The sequence below is a fragment of the Mollisia scopiformis genome, assembly GCF_001500285.1.
Source record: "Mollisia scopiformis unplaced genomic scaffold LY89scaffold_18, whole genome shotgun sequence".
NCBI lineage: Eukaryota > Fungi > Ascomycota > Leotiomycetes > Helotiales > Mollisiaceae > Mollisia > Mollisia scopiformis.
This window is the reverse complement of record NW_017263598.1, coordinates 1,141,180-1,158,502: the sequence shown is the minus strand read 5'-3', so window position 1 is coordinate 1,158,502 and position 17,323 is coordinate 1,141,180. Positions and strand designations below refer to the sequence as shown.

General features: G+C 46.7%; 10 protein-coding genes across 10 annotated transcripts; 6 read left to right on the top strand and 4 right to left on the bottom strand.

Annotated features, from left to right (window-relative positions):
• Nucleotides 1–256: 256 nt before the first annotated feature.
• Nucleotides 257–1,364, bottom strand: LY89DRAFT_687345 (uncharacterized protein). Its single transcript, XM_018215476.1, has 2 exons — nt 1,191–1,364; nt 257–1,119 (listed from the first exon to the last, which is right to left on the bottom strand). The coding sequence occupies exon 2, from the start codon at nt 1,079–1,081 to the stop codon at nt 581–583; it is 501 nt and encodes a 166-aa protein (XP_018068444.1). The 5' UTR covers nt 1,082–1,119; nt 1,191–1,364; the 3' UTR covers nt 257–580.
• A 128-nt stretch (nt 1,365–1,492) lies between these two features.
• On the top strand, nt 1,493–2,476 carry LY89DRAFT_152724 (uncharacterized protein). The gene is made up of 2 exons (XM_018205422.1): nt 1,493–1,631; nt 1,742–2,476. Exon 2 carries the CDS (start codon nt 1,756–1,758, stop codon nt 2,287–2,289), a length of 534 nt encoding a protein of 177 aa, XP_018068443.1. The 5' UTR covers nt 1,493–1,631; nt 1,742–1,755; the 3' UTR covers nt 2,290–2,476.
• Nucleotides 2,413–3,379, top strand: LY89DRAFT_152730 (uncharacterized protein). The gene is made up of 3 exons (XM_018205423.1): nt 2,413–2,702; nt 2,753–2,900; nt 2,951–3,379. Exons 1-3 carry the CDS (start codon nt 2,536–2,538, stop codon nt 3,203–3,205), a joined length of 570 nt encoding a protein of 189 aa, XP_018068442.1. The 5' UTR covers nt 2,413–2,535; the 3' UTR covers nt 3,206–3,379.
• On the top strand, nt 2,958–5,347 carry LY89DRAFT_152721 (uncharacterized protein). Its single transcript, XM_018205421.1, has 4 exons — nt 2,958–3,562; nt 3,613–3,962; nt 4,019–4,240; nt 4,286–5,347. The coding sequence occupies exons 1-4, from the start codon at nt 3,275–3,277 to the stop codon at nt 5,331–5,333; spliced, it is 1,908 nt and encodes a 635-aa protein (XP_018068441.1). The 5' UTR covers nt 2,958–3,274; the 3' UTR covers nt 5,334–5,347.
• Nucleotides 5,348–5,913: 566 nt separating this feature from the next.
• On the bottom strand, nt 5,914–6,204 carry LY89DRAFT_538810 (carbohydrate-binding WSC; the record flags this gene model as incomplete). Its single annotated transcript, XM_018208136.1, has 1 exon — nt 5,914–6,204. A coding segment is annotated over one exon (291 nt), but the record flags the coding sequence as incomplete, so codon positions are not given.
• A 391-nt stretch (nt 6,205–6,595) lies between these two features.
• On the bottom strand, nt 6,596–7,831 carry LY89DRAFT_590490 (uncharacterized protein; the record flags this gene model as incomplete). Its single annotated transcript, XM_018209597.1, has 5 exons — nt 6,596–6,692; nt 6,741–7,193; nt 7,250–7,343; nt 7,390–7,633; nt 7,682–7,831. The coding sequence occupies 5 exons, from the start codon at nt 7,829–7,831 to the stop codon at nt 6,596–6,598; spliced, it is 1,038 nt and encodes a 345-aa protein (XP_018068439.1).
• A 1,369-nt stretch (nt 7,832–9,200) lies between these two features.
• Nucleotides 9,201–9,573, bottom strand: LY89DRAFT_687341 (uncharacterized protein). Its single transcript, XM_018215475.1, has 2 exons — nt 9,485–9,573; nt 9,201–9,427 (listed from the first exon to the last, which is right to left on the bottom strand). The coding sequence occupies exons 1-2, from the start codon at nt 9,519–9,521 to the stop codon at nt 9,306–9,308; spliced, it is 159 nt and encodes a 52-aa protein (XP_018068438.1). The 5' UTR covers nt 9,522–9,573; the 3' UTR covers nt 9,201–9,305.
• Nucleotides 9,574–10,514: 941 nt separating this feature from the next.
• On the top strand, nt 10,515–12,321 carry LY89DRAFT_651159 (alcohol oxidase; the record flags this gene model as incomplete). Its single annotated transcript, XM_018212139.1, has 2 exons — nt 10,515–10,842; nt 10,895–12,321. The coding sequence occupies 2 exons, from the start codon at nt 10,515–10,517 to the stop codon at nt 12,319–12,321; spliced, it is 1,755 nt and encodes a 584-aa protein (XP_018068437.1).
• A 787-nt stretch (nt 12,322–13,108) lies between these two features.
• On the top strand, nt 13,109–13,970 carry LY89DRAFT_721199 (NAD(P)-binding protein; the record flags this gene model as incomplete). The annotated part of the gene is made up of 2 exons (XM_018218622.1): nt 13,109–13,367; nt 13,453–13,970. The coding sequence occupies 2 exons, from the start codon at nt 13,109–13,111 to the stop codon at nt 13,968–13,970; spliced, it is 777 nt and encodes a 258-aa protein (XP_018068436.1).
• An 820-nt stretch (nt 13,971–14,790) lies between these two features.
• On the top strand, nt 14,791–17,145 carry LY89DRAFT_721198 (phospholipase D/nuclease; the record flags this gene model as incomplete). Its single annotated transcript, XM_018218621.1, has 6 exons — nt 14,791–15,133; nt 15,202–15,410; nt 15,463–15,490; nt 15,624–16,388; nt 16,488–16,757; nt 16,936–17,145. 6 exons carry the CDS (start codon nt 14,791–14,793, stop codon nt 16,956–16,958), a joined length of 1,638 nt encoding a protein of 545 aa, XP_018068435.1. The 3' UTR covers nt 16,959–17,145.
• Nucleotides 17,146–17,323: the final 178 nt, after the last annotated feature.

Below are 17,323 nucleotides of genomic sequence, written 5' to 3'. Positions count from 1 at the left end.
TCTGCTCACGGCCACAAGACTACTAGCAATATTTGTGCTACTTGGCGTACTTCTATGGGTATTACTCTATTCCCCCATCCTGCAGTTAGCCCTGATATGAATCCTATTGAGAAGTGCTGGAGGAGAATAAAACAAGCTCTCCATAGGCGCCTAAGGCAGCCAACAACTGAGGTTCAAATGGTTGTAGCAGTATTAGAAGAATGGGACAAAATTCCTCAGGAATGGATCAATGGGCTTATTGAGCAGCAGGACTTCTGGGTACACGACTTAATTAAGCGATGTGGCTGGTCTACAGCTAATTAATTAATAAAATTCATGATTCTGATGCCCTGAACGCACGGACTTTTGTCCCCATGTTCGTTAAGAACCAACAGTCGAATAGCGTCAAGTCATGATCATCTGAAATATGAAGATGTATAGAATAACGGGAGCTTGGATGGAAATATGGGGAAAGGTAACAGGCCTCGACTCCCTCGTCCCCTTCGAGCCCTCATCGAGTCAACTTTTCCCACCGCATATCGCTTCAACAGCCATTGTCTCTCAGACCAGGCACACTAATCCCAGAACCCGCGTTACAAACTTAGATCTCCATAGACCCTTCCTTCATCTCTTCCCAGTCGATGTTCGCAATTTGCAGATTCACGATCTGGATTCCTGTCTCGCTCGCAGGACATCTCAGCTTATCTATCCCGGCCTTGATCTCTTCATCCTCTTCATCCTCTTGGTCATGTCCATCGACAATAGTGACTTGAATCACACCTTTTTCTTTCCAATCTTTGTCCACAACAGCAACATAGTTGCCTTGGTCGTATTTGTCTTCTGGTACAATATTCTTGATGTGATAGTCGTAGGAAGCTTGCAGAGGCTGCCCGACGAAATCGTGTTTGGGGCTTAGGACAACCGTATCATCATCATGTGTTTCTTCTGTGCCCTCATTACATGCTCGCACAACTTCTTCTATCTCAGTTGGCGATAATTCGGCATGGATATAGACTACAGCTTGATTCAAGCTAGTGCATTCATGAAGTAAGCGCTGATTGATCGCCGGATCGTTTGTTTGGGGCAGAGTCAAGTCAATCATGGTGGTAGAGTTAAGTTAGACTTTCGAGTAGCGGAGGACTAGGTGACGGTGAGAGTATTAAGGTGTGCTCGATCCCATTTGTGAGGAGTAGTGGATTTGAAAAGCGTACATCATCCTTTACGTAAATCAAAGTCGATTCATCGTCATTGCACTTGGCACCTCAAAGCATGCCGATATGACGAAAAATTTATCTAAACGACAACAGAAAAGTATGGAGTAAGTTGAAGAAGAATATTCTCCCTTTGCGACTCTTGTAGGGACTTTACAACTTGCGGAAAGACTAAGTCCCTTTAAAGTGTATGGGTAGATGTAGGCATCACGTGGGGAGGCGGTGGCAGAAATTTTCAAGTGAGCGAATGCAGGCGACGCGTCTCCCGAGCGCGTCGCCAGCATTTGCTCATTTCATGCTATGCCAACAATGATTTGCATTTCGACCAGTCTTCCAACCGATCTGCGACGTCTTTAAACCACAAATGTCAACTCCCAGCTCTACCGTCTAGTCCCATATTGCCTCTTGAAGGTACTATCTGTCTCGTTTGCGCTTGCAAAGGTAAGTCATATCTTATTTAGCCTGAGAAGGAATTATATTCTCGTCTTTTCACCTAGCATCTGTATTTCGTGCTTGGCAATATACGTACCTATGCTGACATGTACGAGCAGACTCCAATACTACTATGGCAGCAACGAACGGGGTGTGGGTCTTGCAAGACTCACCTGAACTCGAATTGAAGTCCGAGTCCAACGACCAGCAGATACTGTGGAAAACAGACCCGTTCCCGAAACCGAGCAATATTGTAGATCAAGTGAAAGACGAGTCTAGTACCAATGGCATGGATACGATACCTGCACAAATGCAGGGCCAACCCAACATGACATCGGCCAAGGTCGAGGTGGATTCCGAAGCACGAGAACACTTGGAGGAGGCACGCACCACGAGAGAAGGAGGATTAGGATCGACAAATGGTGTCAAATCTGAGTACGGAGAGCAAAGTGCAGCCGACCATGCAAATAGCTCTCTTGTTGAAGCCGTTGCAACTCCAGTCCTCGGACTTGAGCAGACAAACATCGCGGATACCAGTCTTCCAGTAGAAATTACTCATACCTCGGCCGATGAGTATGTGGTTTCAGAGCCTGCTGGGGTAGTAACTTCTGAACCAACAGTAGTCGCAGCCATTGAGGACTTATTTTCACCAGATCAGATTAAGTAACATTTTCGGGACCACTTTCGGCGTATTTATGATGCTGCCAATTTCAGCTATTGCGAAGCACTTTGAAACGCGCCTAATCCTGGACTTATTATCGATGGCATAGGTGAGATTGGGTTTCCTCTGTCTGATCTAGACATCCTTAAGATCTAGAGAATAAGCATAGGGCCAAGTTAGAACATCACTGGCGAGTTCCCCGAGTATTCACCGTCGATTGAGTCGCAGACATCCTGGGAGGTTCCCGGTACAATGTGGCGAGTCCAGAATCCTGCCTGGAAACTCCTGTTAAGATCTTTGCTGGAGAGAATTGAGGACGCCTTGAAATTGAAAGCTAATGGCAGAGGCATAACTGTTAGACGGACATGCTTGATTCTCTATGGTGCTGGCAGTACGATCCAGCAGACTACAAGTGCATCGCAAGTGAACATTTAGTCCAGAAATTTTCCTGTTAGCTAACCATGTTTAGGTGTGACACATCCCTTCGTTTTGGAACGCTTGACATCGCACTACCTTCTAAGCACGACGATGTATCTTTTGAGTTCTCGCATGACGGAAAGTCTAGGATTATTTCTACCAATGGGCTATCTCGCTACGACTGCTCTGCTACTGCCTGGGTACGTTTTTCCCCACCTGAATGTATCATCTGAAGTTAATGTATGACAAGTTCTCAGATGTCCATATGACGAGTTCCCCAATCACCGCCGGACATCGTTTTGTGCTACGATACAGCCTCGAGCATGTGACACCTGGACCAGTCCATTTTCTCCTCACTGCCGATCAATCTATGGCTTGCCTTCGACCCATTTTGACTAGTTGGCTGAAGCAGCTTCCAAAGGTCACACATCCTGTGCTGGGTCACATATTGGAGGAGTCTTTTGACGATGATGACTTGCGTGATGGTATTGAGTTGGAGGGTTAAGACGCCAATGTGTGGAGCCAGCTTAAGCAAATTGGTGAAGAGACAGGCATTTATGTTTGTCTTGCCAATATGCAGAGAGTCACTACCGGGGGAAAGCCGCACAAGGTAGCTGCCTATGAGAAAGACTATTCTGGTAACCGATATAAGCGCACTCACCATAGTTCGTGCAGCAGCGGTGAAGAGACCCTCGAAAATAAGATTGGACCCTTCTTTTGCGAAGATCTACCATACGAGGTGCCAACCGAGCATCGATATATGGACGAAGAAAACTTGCTCGAGGCAAACAATCTCGATGAAGATGATCCCGACGAAGAAAAAGAAGAATTGAGAGATATTAGGAAGACATATCAAAGAACAGTCAGTCTGTGCATGCTTTTCTACTAATTATGCTGACAATTTTTGACCAGATCATCCTCATGATGCCCAAAAGCTCGCGGGTCTCGTTCTTGCTGAAGTCCAAAGGCCAACTTTTCTCAATTATCTTGCAGCAATTTCTGATATCTCCAACATGGAAGGCTAAGTGGCACGACGATATTTTGCAAATATGCAATATACTGCTTAAAAGCATTGATTGGAAACATCCCACAGGGCACATGTACAATGAAGCGGATTATATTCGACTTATCAGCGGCGTATGCAAGTTGGACAATAGATCCGTACTCGCACGTGCCTTGCCGTTAGTTTTCCACGACGGAAACGTATTTAATGTTGCACAAGCTACGATTGAGCGGTATGGATCGACATGGCTTGAGAAGTGGTATGCAGCTGTTGCATATTATCGTTCACTTGGAAACACCACTAATGATATTTCAGCCTTGACGAAGCTTTACGCAGTGTGGATGACCTTTATGATCGGGGCCGGATAATAGAAGAAGTCACTGCGACGTTACCAAATCCACTCTTGACTTTCGGGCTTTACCAATCTTTATTGTCCTCCTTCCAGCCAAAAACGGAGTACCTCGCCAGCTTTTACGACGCGGAGATGCTGGCCAGAATCGCTGTGACATGGTCACAAGACGAACTGTTGCACACTTGGTAGTTCTTTCCCCCTTCTGAACCCCCACCCGCTGACCATTACAGCTGGATTCCAACAGTCAAGAAATTCTCTGATAACACTCGGTTCATGTTAGAATTAATGGGTTCGTCATTCCGCGACAAGAAACGAGTACTGCAGCATCTCCCGGAGCCCGTCTTCAAGGAACTTCTACCAGTAATGGCAAAGCACCTAGATCCAATAAATAAACAGCACCATTCCGCAATAGCCGCAATATCATGCCGAATGCACAGGTTCGGCTTGACCTTGGAACTTGTTGATATTAACGCCAAGATCACCCAGACTGCGAAATCTTCTGATCGCCAAGAACTTATGGACGTCTACGTACCATTCCTACAAAGATTGGTGGCGTACTTGAGAGGCTGGAAACTCTTGCACGCTGTCCCGTTTCAGACAATGTTCCGCAGCATTCTGAAATACCTTGTCGACGCTTGTGCAAAGTTGGCTCCCCGCTCTCCACCTGGGACTTGGGAGCGTATGAAATATAGCTGCGGTTGTCGTAAATGCCAGGTCTTGGACGAATTTCTGGTTTCGCCCACAATCACATTTTTCACGTATTCTCGCTCCACCCCTGGTCGAGAACATCTCGAAAAGCGTCTTAAGCAAGCGAAATTAACTCAATTTCTTGAGGTCAACACTGAACGCAATAGCGTCCCATGGGCATTGGTGGTACGGAAGACGGACCCAATGTACGAGAAACAGAGAATAGAGTGGGAAGTTGCCCGCAACAGAGCTAAGGCTGCAATTGCGGCGATGTGTCTCGAAAATCTTAGAGTGTTGCTAGGAGACGAGTTCGAATCCATCATGACCTTGAAAGCTACGACCCAGGTCATCAATCTCGTTAAAGAAGAAGAGGAAGCCGGAGTGTTGGCAATCAAAACTGAGAGTGGGATGAATGCCACAGCGGAGCTCAAGCGCAAGCAACCTCACCCAGATGCATTGCAGAATGGGTCCGCCCAATTTTCAGAGAACCACTTTGAGTCGAAACGAGTATGCAGTAATTCCAGCTCCCCACCACCTCTGCTCTATCAGATTCCGGAATATCCCGCCAACAGGCTAGGCCCTAGACATTAGGTCGCTTGATCGATTAAGTCCCCCATCATTATCCTTTGTCTTCGCGAAATTGGAAATAGATGCTCTTCGAAATGAGCTTATGTTCATGACCTAGCAAATTTGGAGGCGCTAGATTTTGATTGTCTGTGAAGGCACCCCAGAAATGGGCTGCAGACACAAAATGAGGCTCAAGTGAGAATTGCATGGAAACAAAGACTGTGGACATGCCGGTGGCATGCCTTTTGGATACCTTGTCTGGAGACCAAGAAAGCGTCGAACATTTTAAAGAACTTCTGCCAATAAAACCAATTTGCTGCATATCTTGTCGTCTTTCTTCTGCAATGGCCGTGAATACACGGAGAAAATGTGCAAGCCGTGCCAAAGTGGAAGAAATTTCATTGTGAGCTCCACGGCGATGCGTTGGAAGTCCAAACCACTTCTGATCTTGTTGACTGCCAACGTGGGATTCTCACCTCCATTTTCTGTCACGTAGCCGATTGATAAAGGAAAGTCTATTTTCATATTTCCAAGAAACGAAAAGGGGTATAATAAAATCTACACACAAATACAAGTAACGCCCAGAATTGCGACACTATCCATACTTCCAAGCACCCAACCGATTACTCCCCCCACAAACCTCCTTCGAATTTCCCTTACACGCCATAACGCACCCACTCGTCCCATCCGCACCCACATACGCGCCCCCATTCACGAAACTATTCCCACACCAACACTCCTGGCTGTACTCCAGTCCAGCAATTGTGTATCCGGCAGATTTGCAGGCTGTTTGACACAGTTCGACGGTCATGGATTGGGAGCCGCCAGGGACGGTTTCCCCGTTGGGGAGAGCGCGGCCGTTGACGTTGTCGGAGTAGCAGCCTAGGGAGGACCAGGTTGGGGTTGCGGATTTTGAGGAGGAGGTTGCTGATGTTTTGGTGCTGGTGACGGTGGCAAGCTTTGTAGAGCTGCTTGTGCTGCTTTTTGCAGAGGATGTGGAGGTCGTCAAACCAGTGCTTGAACGCGACGAAGTAGTGGAGCTGAGTGTGCTAGTCTTTACTGAGGACAGCGAGGATGTGGAGCTGCTACTGAGGAGTGATGTTGATGCTGATGAGGACTTTGAACTACTTGTGCTTAAGCTGCTAGTCGTAGAACGAACAGTGGAGCTTGATGCGGTCGCAAGGGTGGATGATGAAAGCCGTGAAGAGGATGAAGACGAAGAGGTCTTCGTCAAGGTCATCACTACAAACATTCTTGTTAGTTTTTTCACCCAGAAGCAGGCCTCTTCAGTAGGAGATTAGGAACTTACGAGTTGTCGTCGACGTTGAACTCGAAGCGGAGGTGAGCAGCTGGTATACCTTGACACTGTTGATTGACCAGTACCTATGATCTTGTTAGCAAACAGGCTCCTTCCAGAGATGGGGTGCATACGTTTCCGAGAAAGCGGACGGACTTGCTGCAACATAGTCTACACATGTGTCCGCCAATGCGCTGCAAGTCGAATCACCACTCCACGCGTTCCCAGCCCAATCACCACAGAAGGTCATGTCGAAGACTAGGTTTTGGTTCATGAAGTGAGAATCGATATCGCATGTGCTGCCACCGATGTAGGCTGTCTGAGGCGTGCCCCATCCGCTCGGAACTGGAGATCCAGTGGTGATGTCGCTGGGAACACTGCCATTGGCAAAGAACCATGTTTTGATATAACTTGAAGTCCATTCAGTGGCGTAGACCCCTCCACCTTTTGCATTGAACCCAGTGCCGTATGAATACCCGTTGTTCGAAGCCACGTTACAACCTTCGCCGTCGTTCTGAGTTCCGTCGCATTGCAGACTATTCACAGAACCAGACTGCGTTCCAGCTTGCATGGAACAATTTGGTGCACTAGACTGTCGTTAGAACCTAGGCCCAAGAAAGTATATCGCAGGATAGAGGCTCACGTATGCAAACTCATCTGATTGAAAGTATTCCTGTTGATGCCTTCGATCATGTCAATCTCACCGGAATTTGGCCAATTAGGCCCATACATCCAGACTAGATATGTCAGATGATTCACAGAGCGTGCAACACCAGAACTTACATGCTGGCCATACTCCACAAGTCGAGTCGGGCATGTGTGCAACATCAACGATAAACAGGCCATGTGTCCAGGACTTCTGAGACTCGATTCGTACACTCTTTCGTCCTTGCGAGGAGCTGTTGAGGGTAGTGGTATGGTCAACACCCATGTATGCCGGAAATCCAGGACTCTGATGAATTAAGGATGCGGCTTGAGCATCGGACTGCGAAAGATATTGGACAAACCCATGAGTTGGATCCGAGCTCTAGCAATAATGAGCGGTGATTGCAGGAGGATGTTTCAATTTACTTACTGACCAGAAGTTCCACCCATTGAAGAAAGTGGCCCCTGAGTATGAGGTGTCAAGTACATAAGATTGAGATGCAGCAAGTGTCGGATATGACAACAAGTAGGTCAGCAGAACTGTGCTTGCAGGTAAAGAATGCAACGAAAATCCAACCATCGTGGAATCAAAAAGTCAATGCGTGCAACTAACGATCAACTTGAACGAGTGACTTGTGTTTAGCAAAGTTCTGAAAAGGATTGGGAGAACATCGTCTTGTATACTCCTGATAATTTCAAACTTTTTATCCCGTCTTCACATAGTGCGGAGTGAGTTCAAGCCCAAAAGCGGGATGCCCGACCTGCCGGATCCTGCATTATTGCTGCAAACGGCATGCCTATTCTGAAAACGGCAATCTACAGCTCCCAATACGGATACTTCCATCGATGGTGGCTTGCTTGCGTCCATCGCGTTCACGATTGAGAGGGTGTCAGCAACTGTGCTGAATGAGTGAAAAGGTTGTGGCGTGCGCAGATGCAGGTCCAGAGCTCTAGCATTTCACTAGCGCATCTCGTGCCGAGGTCTGGAACATACACGACCGCACGTGACTACACTAAATAATCCTTGTTCGACATTTTTTTTGCGAAATGTAAGAGCTGAGGCCACGACACACGGCCCACTTAAGCGAGAACCTCAAAATTACACCTAGTTTTATATCTATTATAATAACTACAATTCTTAATGGAATCTTCTAAGATATTAAATATAAATTAATGAATAGTAGTTAAACCTTGGACAGCAATCACATCTTCAATCTTACAAGTTAAACGCTCTGTGTACGGCCTGAAATCACGTGGATCTACTCGATCCCATAGCTTTTGCAACTCCCTTCTCAAATCCTCTTTACTTTTAGGCACATAAGGCAATTTCTTTAGTTCTTCTTTCATCCATCGCCAAACCTTTTCAATAGGATTCAGATCAGGTGAAGAAGGAGGCCAATTGAACTCGCGGATTCCATGCTGAAGTCTTGGCAACCGGGCATTCCCTTTATGCACTTTTGAGCCATCTTCCATGAAGATATACTCCGGCCCAAGGGTGTCAAATAGAGGGAAGACTATGGGTTCAAGAACCTGCTGAAGGTACACCTTAGAGCATATGCCCTTGCGTTCTGGAAGCTTCTCCATAAAAACCAATGGTGATTTATAGTCCCAGCCCAATGCCCCCCAAATCATGACCGTGGTCCTTCCTGACCTATAAACTGACCGGATGCAGTCAGGGCACCTCCTTTCATCTACCCTCCTAGTCACCCAGATCCTGCCATTCTTGCCAGTCTCGAATATTGCCTCATCAGACCAGACAACCTTCCTCCAGTCTCCTCCTTGCCTGCGATCATCCCTATGAGCTGCATAGTCTGATGTGCCCCACCACCTATGATCCCGCGCAAAGCGCAACCTCTTCTTAGCTTGTACTCTTGATATATAGGGTCGAGGGCATGCAATGCAGCGACGGTAGCCTGCGCGGGCTAATTCTCGGCGTATAGTTCGAACAGAGGGAGCGAGCCGTAGTAGGGTTTTGAGGCTCGAAAAGTTCATCCTGCGAGAGGACCAATCTTTTGAGATAGTGCGAATGCATTGGCATATCGTTCTTATAGACATCAAATGAGGTTTCGGGTGCTTCTTTTTACGCTCTCTGCGGTGTGTTCTAGCTTAAGAATGCGACGTACAGTCCTCCTAGGCACCTGAGTCTCTTGGACGATCTCGCGCTGAGATTTTCCTTGTCGTTGTAAGCTGCGGATAATTGCGCGCGCAGGGGTAGGCCATTCTCCCTTATCTTTCTCGAGGGGTGAGCTGAGTATTACAGGTGTTTCCATGTTGAATTGCAGAAGAATTGAATAAGTAGTTGTTGAGTTATCAAAGTTTTAAAAAGGAGGTGCTGAAAAGAGGACGCGTACCGCGTCTCGCTTAAGTGGGCCGTGTGTCGTGGCCTCAGCTCTTACCTAGGTAACATTAAACCAAGAACCTCTCTCTACTCTTGATGTTTTTGTCAACGAAGGAATTTGCTCTACATTTTGCAGGTCTCTTGATCACAATAAATAACAGGAAGAAAAGCAAGGTATGCTGCTCAGAATGAATGCGCCTACTGGACGAACTCAAATTCAATACTGCAACCTACAGCTGATCCCACGGCACATACGTCCTCGAAAATGTTCCACCACTTTTTCACATATCTCACCCAATCCACTTCAGCTAAAATGGACATCGATTGAATAAGACTTAGCTTCCTTTACGGCTGTCCGGATGGGGATTATCAAAGTCACATGGCCCTTGACATCAAATTTTCAAGAAGTCTTTCGGTATCCCACAGCCTATGATGCAATATAGATCTTTACCAATCTGACAAAGAAGATTCCACTTATCGTCATCCTTCGGAAACTTAAACTTCTACGCAAACCCTTAGGAAATCTCCGACTGCGCATCTTTCAAGGATATACTGCCCAAAAACGGGGCTTAACCGAGCCAACATCCCTTCCCGTTCCACTTTTGCTCGGCATTCCGATGAAATGCCATGCGTGTGTAAAACTTTTGGATCTCCATTGGACGAAGGGTTCCACCAAGAAGAAATAAACTTGCCAACGATGTTGCGAATAGGGTGAAGACCCAGATATGCTCCACAGCACACCATGACAAACATGCTTATTGACCAGATGAACATGATTGCCAACGCTTATTGAAACATCTTTGTTGAACGTCCAAGTGGAATTGAGTGGGATTTCACCGTGCTCAGGAAAGAACGGGAAGATATAAAGACCTCAAGTGAGATCTTGAGATCTGCACCACTGCTGGTTTCATCACTCTTTGACGACATGGCTCCTTCATTCTCACTCATTCCATTCTTCACTCTTTTGACTTCATGTCAAGCCCTCACTTATGATTATATCATCGTCGGCGGAGGGACAAGCGGTCTCGTGATCGCAAACCGTCTCTCGGAACTCTCCAATGTCACTGTCGCAGTCATCGAAGCCGGAGATTCTGTGCTCAATAACCCCAATGTCACAGATGTAGGAGGCTACGGTCTTGCGTTCGGGACAGATATCGATTGGGCGTATCAAAGTACCAATCAAACATATGCTAGAGGAGCGACACAGACGTTGAGGGCAGCAAAAGCGATTGGGGGAACGAGCACGATTAATGGTATGATGAGATATGATGACGGCGATTAGACGATCTGACTAATTATTGGTAGGCATGGCGTATGCTCGCGCAGAAGATGTCCAAATCAATGCTTGGGAGACGCTTGGCAACAAGGGATGGGATTGGGACTCATTGCTCCCTTACTATCTCAAATCCGAGAACTTCGAGATCCCAGCTGCATTCCAAATCACAGATGGGGTGACTTACGACCCTGCTGACCACGGAGAATCCGGTCCACTCGATACTGGATACCTGTTCAATATAGTCAACGGCACGATAGCGCAAACTTTCAATGAAACGTACGCTAACGTTGGGATTCCGTGGAATGGAGATATCAACAGTGGCAAGATGCACGGCTTCTCGACCGTCCCGAAGACTGTCAATGTACTTGCGAATGTCCGAGAAGATGCTGCGAGAGCTTACTATTGGCCTATCGCTAACCGGAGCAATCTTGTCCTGTTCCCAAACACTTCAGCCACTAAGTTAGTGTGGAAGAACCAGACTGGCGATGCTACTGCCGCTGGAGTACACGTCACGAGTTCAAATGGCACGGTTTCCACCATCTATGCCAGAAAAGAAGTCATTCTTTCTGCAGGTGCGCTTCGTTCCTCTTTACTCCTCGAGCTCTCTGGAGTCGGCAACCCGGACATCCTTACACCCCTCGACATACCGGTCGTGGTCGATCTCCCAACGGTGGGTGAGAATCTCCAGGATCAGATGAACAATGCGTTTACATTTGGATCCAACAACACACTCTCGGGTGCCGACAGCTTCGTGACCTATCCCACTGTTGGCGATCTCTTCACGAACAGCACTTCAACTTTCGCGACAACCATTGCGTCGTCCCTCTCGGAGTACGCAGCCGCTGTCTCAAACGCAAGTAATAATGTTATCTCTTCCTCTGATCTCTTAGATTTCTTCCAGATCCAATACGACCTGGTCTTCAATACCAGCACTCCATTACTAGAGCTCTTCACTACAGCGGCCGGCGCTGTCTTCAGTGTCCAGTACTGGATTCTCTTACCTTTCAGCAGAGGTAATATCCACATCAGCTCCAACGATCCAACAGACGCAGCAATAATCAACCCAAACTACTTTATGCTGGACTTTGACCTCGACGTCCAAATCGCTGCCTCGAAATTTATTCGCGACACTGTGATGTCTTCACTTCCTCTCTCTGCGGAGGTCACTGCGGAGTCTTCCCCAGGAACTTCCGTTGTTGCCAATAACGCAAGTGATGATGAATGGGCAACTTATATCAAGAGCTCATACAGAAGTAACTTCCACCCGGTCGGTGCCACCGCCATGATGCCGAGAGAGAAGGGCGGCGTGGTTGACAATGCTTTGAAAGTCTATGGTACTGCAAACGTGAGGGTTGTGGATGCGGGTATCTTGCCGTTCCAGGTTTGTGGACATTTGACGAGCACTTTGTACGCGGTGGCAGAGAAGGCTGCGGATCTGATTAAGGCTGATATGTAGGCAATCGCATTCAGAGAGGATTGAGTCCGCGCCAGGTCGGGGGAGAGAACAATGTAAAAGATCGTTTCGATTCTTGTATATATCATAAATTTCGAATGAGAACATGTTTTCAAGCTAATTTCTCGGATGAGAACATTCTGGATCCACCAGTGGTGATCCCGAAATTCCGAGTTCTCGCACGATGTGACTCGCTAAATTTCAGGGGCTCGCTAAATGCCGAGGCGTACGAGAACTCGCTATTTCACTTCAGCCTTACCGGCTCTGAATTCTGGAGCGGATAGCCCTGTGGGCATTGAGTGCTTATTGTAAGGTGACATCTCCTGTACAGCTGACTGACTCAATGTTATTGTTCGCAAAATTACATTCGCTGAATCTGAGTAGATTTCGCATCTACAGGGCGAACCACCGTACACCTAGGTAGCAACATTACAGCACCTTGGTAGTGTGACTACTACGCTGCTGCGTTATTAATGTTCTTCATTTCATACGACGATGCATCCTCCTCTCTTTTGTTCTCTGTGCTGTCGGAATTGGTATCCCGACCTGAGTCGGGGTCGGGGATTATCTCCGCTTAAGTCCAGTATCACCGTTCGAGACGATGGCGCAGATGAAAATGTCATCTCTACCTTCGCCTATCAATAAGCAAGGCGATATAACAAGAGGATCCAATATATCCATCTTCACATTATCAACAATGTAGCTCCTTGTCTAATCATAAGCTACCATCTACATCCGACCATCGGTTACTATCCTCTGGCTCCCCATCGCACATATTAAGTCTATTGCCATGACTGCAAAGCTCATTCTATGCACCGGTGCCAACCAAGGGTTGGGATTTGGTGTGCTCCAGGTCGCCGGTAACCGATTCCCTGAGTCCACATACATCCTCGGAAGCCGTGACTTAGAGAAGGGCAAAGAAGCAGCGGCGAAATTGAAGGAGTCCGGAATCACTGCTAAGATCGATGTCGTCCAACTTGATGTCACCAATGATACTCAGATCGCTAATGCTGTGGCCTTTGTGGAGAAAACATATGGCAAGCTTGATGGTATGCTTGTTCCAGCTAGCTATTTAAACCCGAGAAGGCTAAAGCCCTACGCTCTTACATTATTGCTGACATGTTCGCGCTGCAGTTCTTATCAATAATGCCGGTATCATTAAACGCGCTCCTCAAGGCGATCTCGCCGGCATCCGTATTACTTATAGCGAGATCTTGAACACGAACATAACATCAGTGGCCGTCATGACAGAGGCCTTCACTCCTCTACTATACAAGTCCAAAGACCCCAAAGTCATCAACGTCTCCTCAGGCCTAGGAAGTATCCAGAACTCGCTCACCAAAAAGATGGGCCGGTCTCCTCCATATGGCTCGAGCAAAATTGGGCTAAACGGCTTGACGGTTCACATGCAAGTTGCAGAGAATGATCGGATTGAAGCTGGCAACGACGACCCAGAGAAGCCGCTGATTCGCTTTTATGCTTGCGCTCCAGGCGTTCTGAAGACTTCCTTCACGAACTACATTGCTAGAGGCAGATCGCAGGAAGAGGGAGCTGAGGTTATCGTGCGATTATTGGCTGATGATGATTACACGTACAAGGGCGGATCGTACTGGGAGTTTGAAGGTGGAGAGATGAGGGAAGTGCCTTGGTAAAGATAATCGTGGAGGTACGTCCGCCATTATCTGAGCAATGTCATGTAGGAAGTTACTGCTTAGTTTATGTTCTGTAGTAGAAGGTTGAGCTGGCTGTAAAGTCAACCCCTCTCATGACTGTTTCTAGTTGTCCTTTGCACTTTGGCACTTTGGTAGTTTGTGACAAACTTAGCTCGCTGTCAAGGTGTGTCTCCTGTGCAAAAAGACCAATACTTATTGTCATGAAGTATTATGACTAGGGAAAGTACAGTATATGGTATGACTCTCCACACGATTTGTCATTACAACCTTCTAAAGGATTAAGGCACCTCGCTTAGCTCTCTTACCAAAAGGTGGAAGTTGTATAAATAGCTTGTTCCGTACTGTGACCAACCAATGGTATTCTTAGAGTGCATGGGTTATTAGTGCATTGAAATACCACCGAAATTGGACCAGTGAAAGCATTCTTTTTCTAGAGAAAATATAGAATCTAGCTTTAGCGGAAACTATTGTTGATGCGACACGATGTTTCATAAGTCACTCTGCCGCAAGCTAGCATAATATGAAAGAGAGCTACTCTAATTCTTTCAAAACATGGAATCATCTGGACTTGCTCGACTTTCGGGCCCAAATTTAGGGTAGCGCGCAGAGCCATCCACGTGACTGTCGATGACATACACGATTGCAAACTCGTTTGGCGTATAATTTCCATCAACTTCAACTTGCGCTCTCATCAAGTTCAACAACCGCGGAAAAGCAACAATGCATCCGGATATTGAGTAAAGCAATCCTTCCATATTAATCAAACAAACGATCTAACTTCTGTCGAAGACGGGCGATTATGGCACGGTGGGAAGAAGAAGAGGAGGAGCGCGAGCTTCAAGAGGCTATTCAACTCTCTCTGATGCAGGATGACGATTTAGAACCTTCTGTAATATTCGATGATACCCTCAAAGAGGTGGATTCGAGGATAAAACGCAAGGCTGAAGATGAGCTGAGCGCACAAAGCGCAAAACGCGCGCACCCCGCATTTAGCGCAACGAGCTTGCCTATCTCAACACCTTTAGGCCAACCGTCTAGACACTTGACATTGCGCACTTCAACATCATCAGATCGGTCATCTACCGAGATCCCCAAGAGAAGCGCCATGCCTCCAAGTCTGACATCTCCCACGAGAGTATCATGTGAGTATTCGCTAGATAATGCTGGCTCACTGAAACTAATAGGCATACGGTAGCCAACCCCTCTGCAGCTGCGTCTTCGGGAGTCTCAATCACTTATCCAAATGGTGCCATTCGCATCACTCGTACCCCAGGTAGACAGAAAAGTAAGAACTGCGTCAATCTCGAAGACGTAATTCACAAAGAGCATTTGGTTTCCGCCTGCGTATTCTCCTTCTTCATCAGCGATAGAGAGTTCCACACACATTTTCCTCTTTCAAATGTTTCTGATGCCATTCCGGTAAGAGACCTTTCCACTCTTAATATCTTCTGTACTGACCTCGCTACTCCAGATCTACATTGGGCGAGATCCAAATCAAGGTAAGAAAACTAGCCCCTTAATCATTCCTTTTAGTATTTCTCTTGTTTCCATTTTCTGAAATAGGCCTCCCGGAATCATACCTAGTTTGCTCGTTTTGTTTTTTTAGCAGCTACTGACTAGTCGGTATGCTAGATCCGATGGTCTATGAATCATGTATCCAAGCCGGAATATCTATCAAAGGCAAATTATCGAAGAACCAGCTGCAAAATATCCAGTCAGATCTCAGTCAGCTCTCCAAGAACGTGTATGGGAATAACTACCATGCTTTCTACAGGTTGTCTCCCGGCTCTTCACATTCCAAAATTCTTGTCCTCGTCTACCCCGATTTCCTGCGACTAGTCATCACTTCATGTAATATGATGAACATCGATACAGTTGGAGGTGACAATCATTGGTACATTCATGACATGCCAAAGCTCTCTTCGAGAGCCACCTCTAATATACCCTCTTTCGAAACCGATCTTATTGCACACCTGGAAGCCCTCAATACGCCTGATGATTTTCTCGACTCCATCCGTGGAAAATTTGACTATTCCTCGGTCAAGGTGCATCTTGTCACCTCGATTCCTGGTATCAAATCTGGCATCAACGCTGAAAAGCACGGTCTACTTCGTCTCAGACGTGTAGTTCAGGATCTTAATCTGAAACTGCCAGAAAAGGCGAAAGAAAAGTTGAGATTCGAAATTTGCACCGCAAGTATTGGCAACTTATCTGCGAAGTGGCTTGACAATTTCAACGATTGTGCTCTTGGAAAGGAAACAATCAAGGTCCCTACGGAAGGTTGTGCTGTCCCCAACTTGAAGCTGTTCTATCCGAGCATTGGGGACGTAAAGAAGGCGGATGAATCGGCACAGCATGCGGCTAGCAATATTGGTTGCCATACCCGTCCATGGGACAGTGCGCCAGAATGAATCAAGAACCTCTTCCACCACTACGAGTCGAAAGATAAGGGACGGCTGCTTCACCAAAAGCTCATTATGGCATACAATCCCCAAGACGCGAAGGCACCACCATATTATATCTATGTGGGGTCTGCAAATCTTTCCCAGTCTGCATGGGGTAGCCTCATTCAAGATAACAGAGGGAACGAGGCGACTTGCGATATGAAGCTTGACAAGATTACAAACTATGAATGTGGAGTCGTGATTCCTGGCGAGCTCATCGAAAGCCTACTAGAGCCGGGAACAGAGAGTTGGCAGGATGGAATCGTGCCCTACGTCCAGACCGGAGATAAATATAATTTGCATGAAGACAGGCCTTGGAATGGTACGTACTAAATCCTGGTTTCCGATTTTTTTCTCTCTTTATCTTATCCTTGCTGTCCTACTACATCTGTCGTCACAATAAGAAAGCTTCTTGAAACCCTGAATGCTTGTTCATCGATTTTCAAGACACCGTTGTTTCTTAAATTTTTATTAAGTGGATTGACTAATCAGGTTGACAGATCCAACATGGGTCGGGAAATAGGAAGAGCACCTGTGTATGAAAGCACTTCGACTCTATACTTGGAAGGGGACGATATCTATGCCAAGTAACTTATTGCAAGCACTGTACATGAAAACCCGGAACTTACGGCCCTGGAAGCAAGCATTTGGCGTGCAAAGAATCCACGAGATGAAGACAAGGCTCCATAGAACCTTTTTCAAGCGCAAGGATAAAGGATAGGTTAGTAATCAAGCCAGGCATAGAAGTAGGCTCGCCTTTTTGACGAAAAGAATTAAGTGAATCACGATCATCGTGTCTAGAGTCTTGAGAAGTTCGCATCGAAATCTATTTGCATTGTCTGTAATACATATTTTGGCGTCTATAGCAAACATCCCACAAGATAGAAA

Excerpts from the sequence above, each read along its gene's own strand:
- LY89DRAFT_687345 (XM_018215476.1), bottom strand. The coding sequence starts at position 1,081 with ATGATTGACTTGACTCTGCCCCAAACAAACGATCCGGCGATCAATCAG.
- LY89DRAFT_152724 (XM_018205422.1), top strand. The coding sequence starts at position 1,756 with ATGGCAGCAACGAACGGGGTGTGGGTCTTGCAAGACTCACCTGAACTC.
- LY89DRAFT_152730 (XM_018205423.1), top strand. The coding sequence starts at position 2,536 with ATGTGGCGAGTCCAGAATCCTGCCTGGAAACTCCTGTTAAGATCTTTG. Across the intron at positions 2,703-2,752 it reads CAGCAGACTACAAGTGCATC|GTGTGACACATCCCTTCGTT; the intron begins GCAAGTGAACAT and ends AACCATGTTTAG. Across the intron at positions 2,901-2,950 it reads ACTGCTCTGCTACTGCCTGG|TTCTCAGATGTCCATATGAC; the intron begins GTACGTTTTTCC and ends ATGTATGACAAG.
- LY89DRAFT_152721 (XM_018205421.1), top strand. The coding sequence starts at position 3,275 with ATGCAGAGAGTCACTACCGGGGGAAAGCCGCACAAGGTAGCTGCCTAT. Across the intron at positions 3,563-3,612 it reads GGAAGACATATCAAAGAACA|ATCATCCTCATGATGCCCAA; the intron begins GTCAGTCTGTGC and ends ATTTTTGACCAG. Across the intron at positions 3,963-4,018 it reads TCGACATGGCTTGAGAAGTG|CCTTGACGAAGCTTTACGCA; the intron begins GTATGCAGCTGT and ends ATGATATTTCAG.
- LY89DRAFT_687341 (XM_018215475.1), bottom strand. The coding sequence starts at position 9,521 with ATGGAAACACCTGTAATACTCAGCTCACCCCTCGAGA. Across the intron at positions 9,428-9,484 it reads ACTCAGCTCACCCCTCGAGA|AAGGAAAATCTCAGCGCGAG; the intron begins AAGATAAGGGAG and ends GCTTACAACGAC.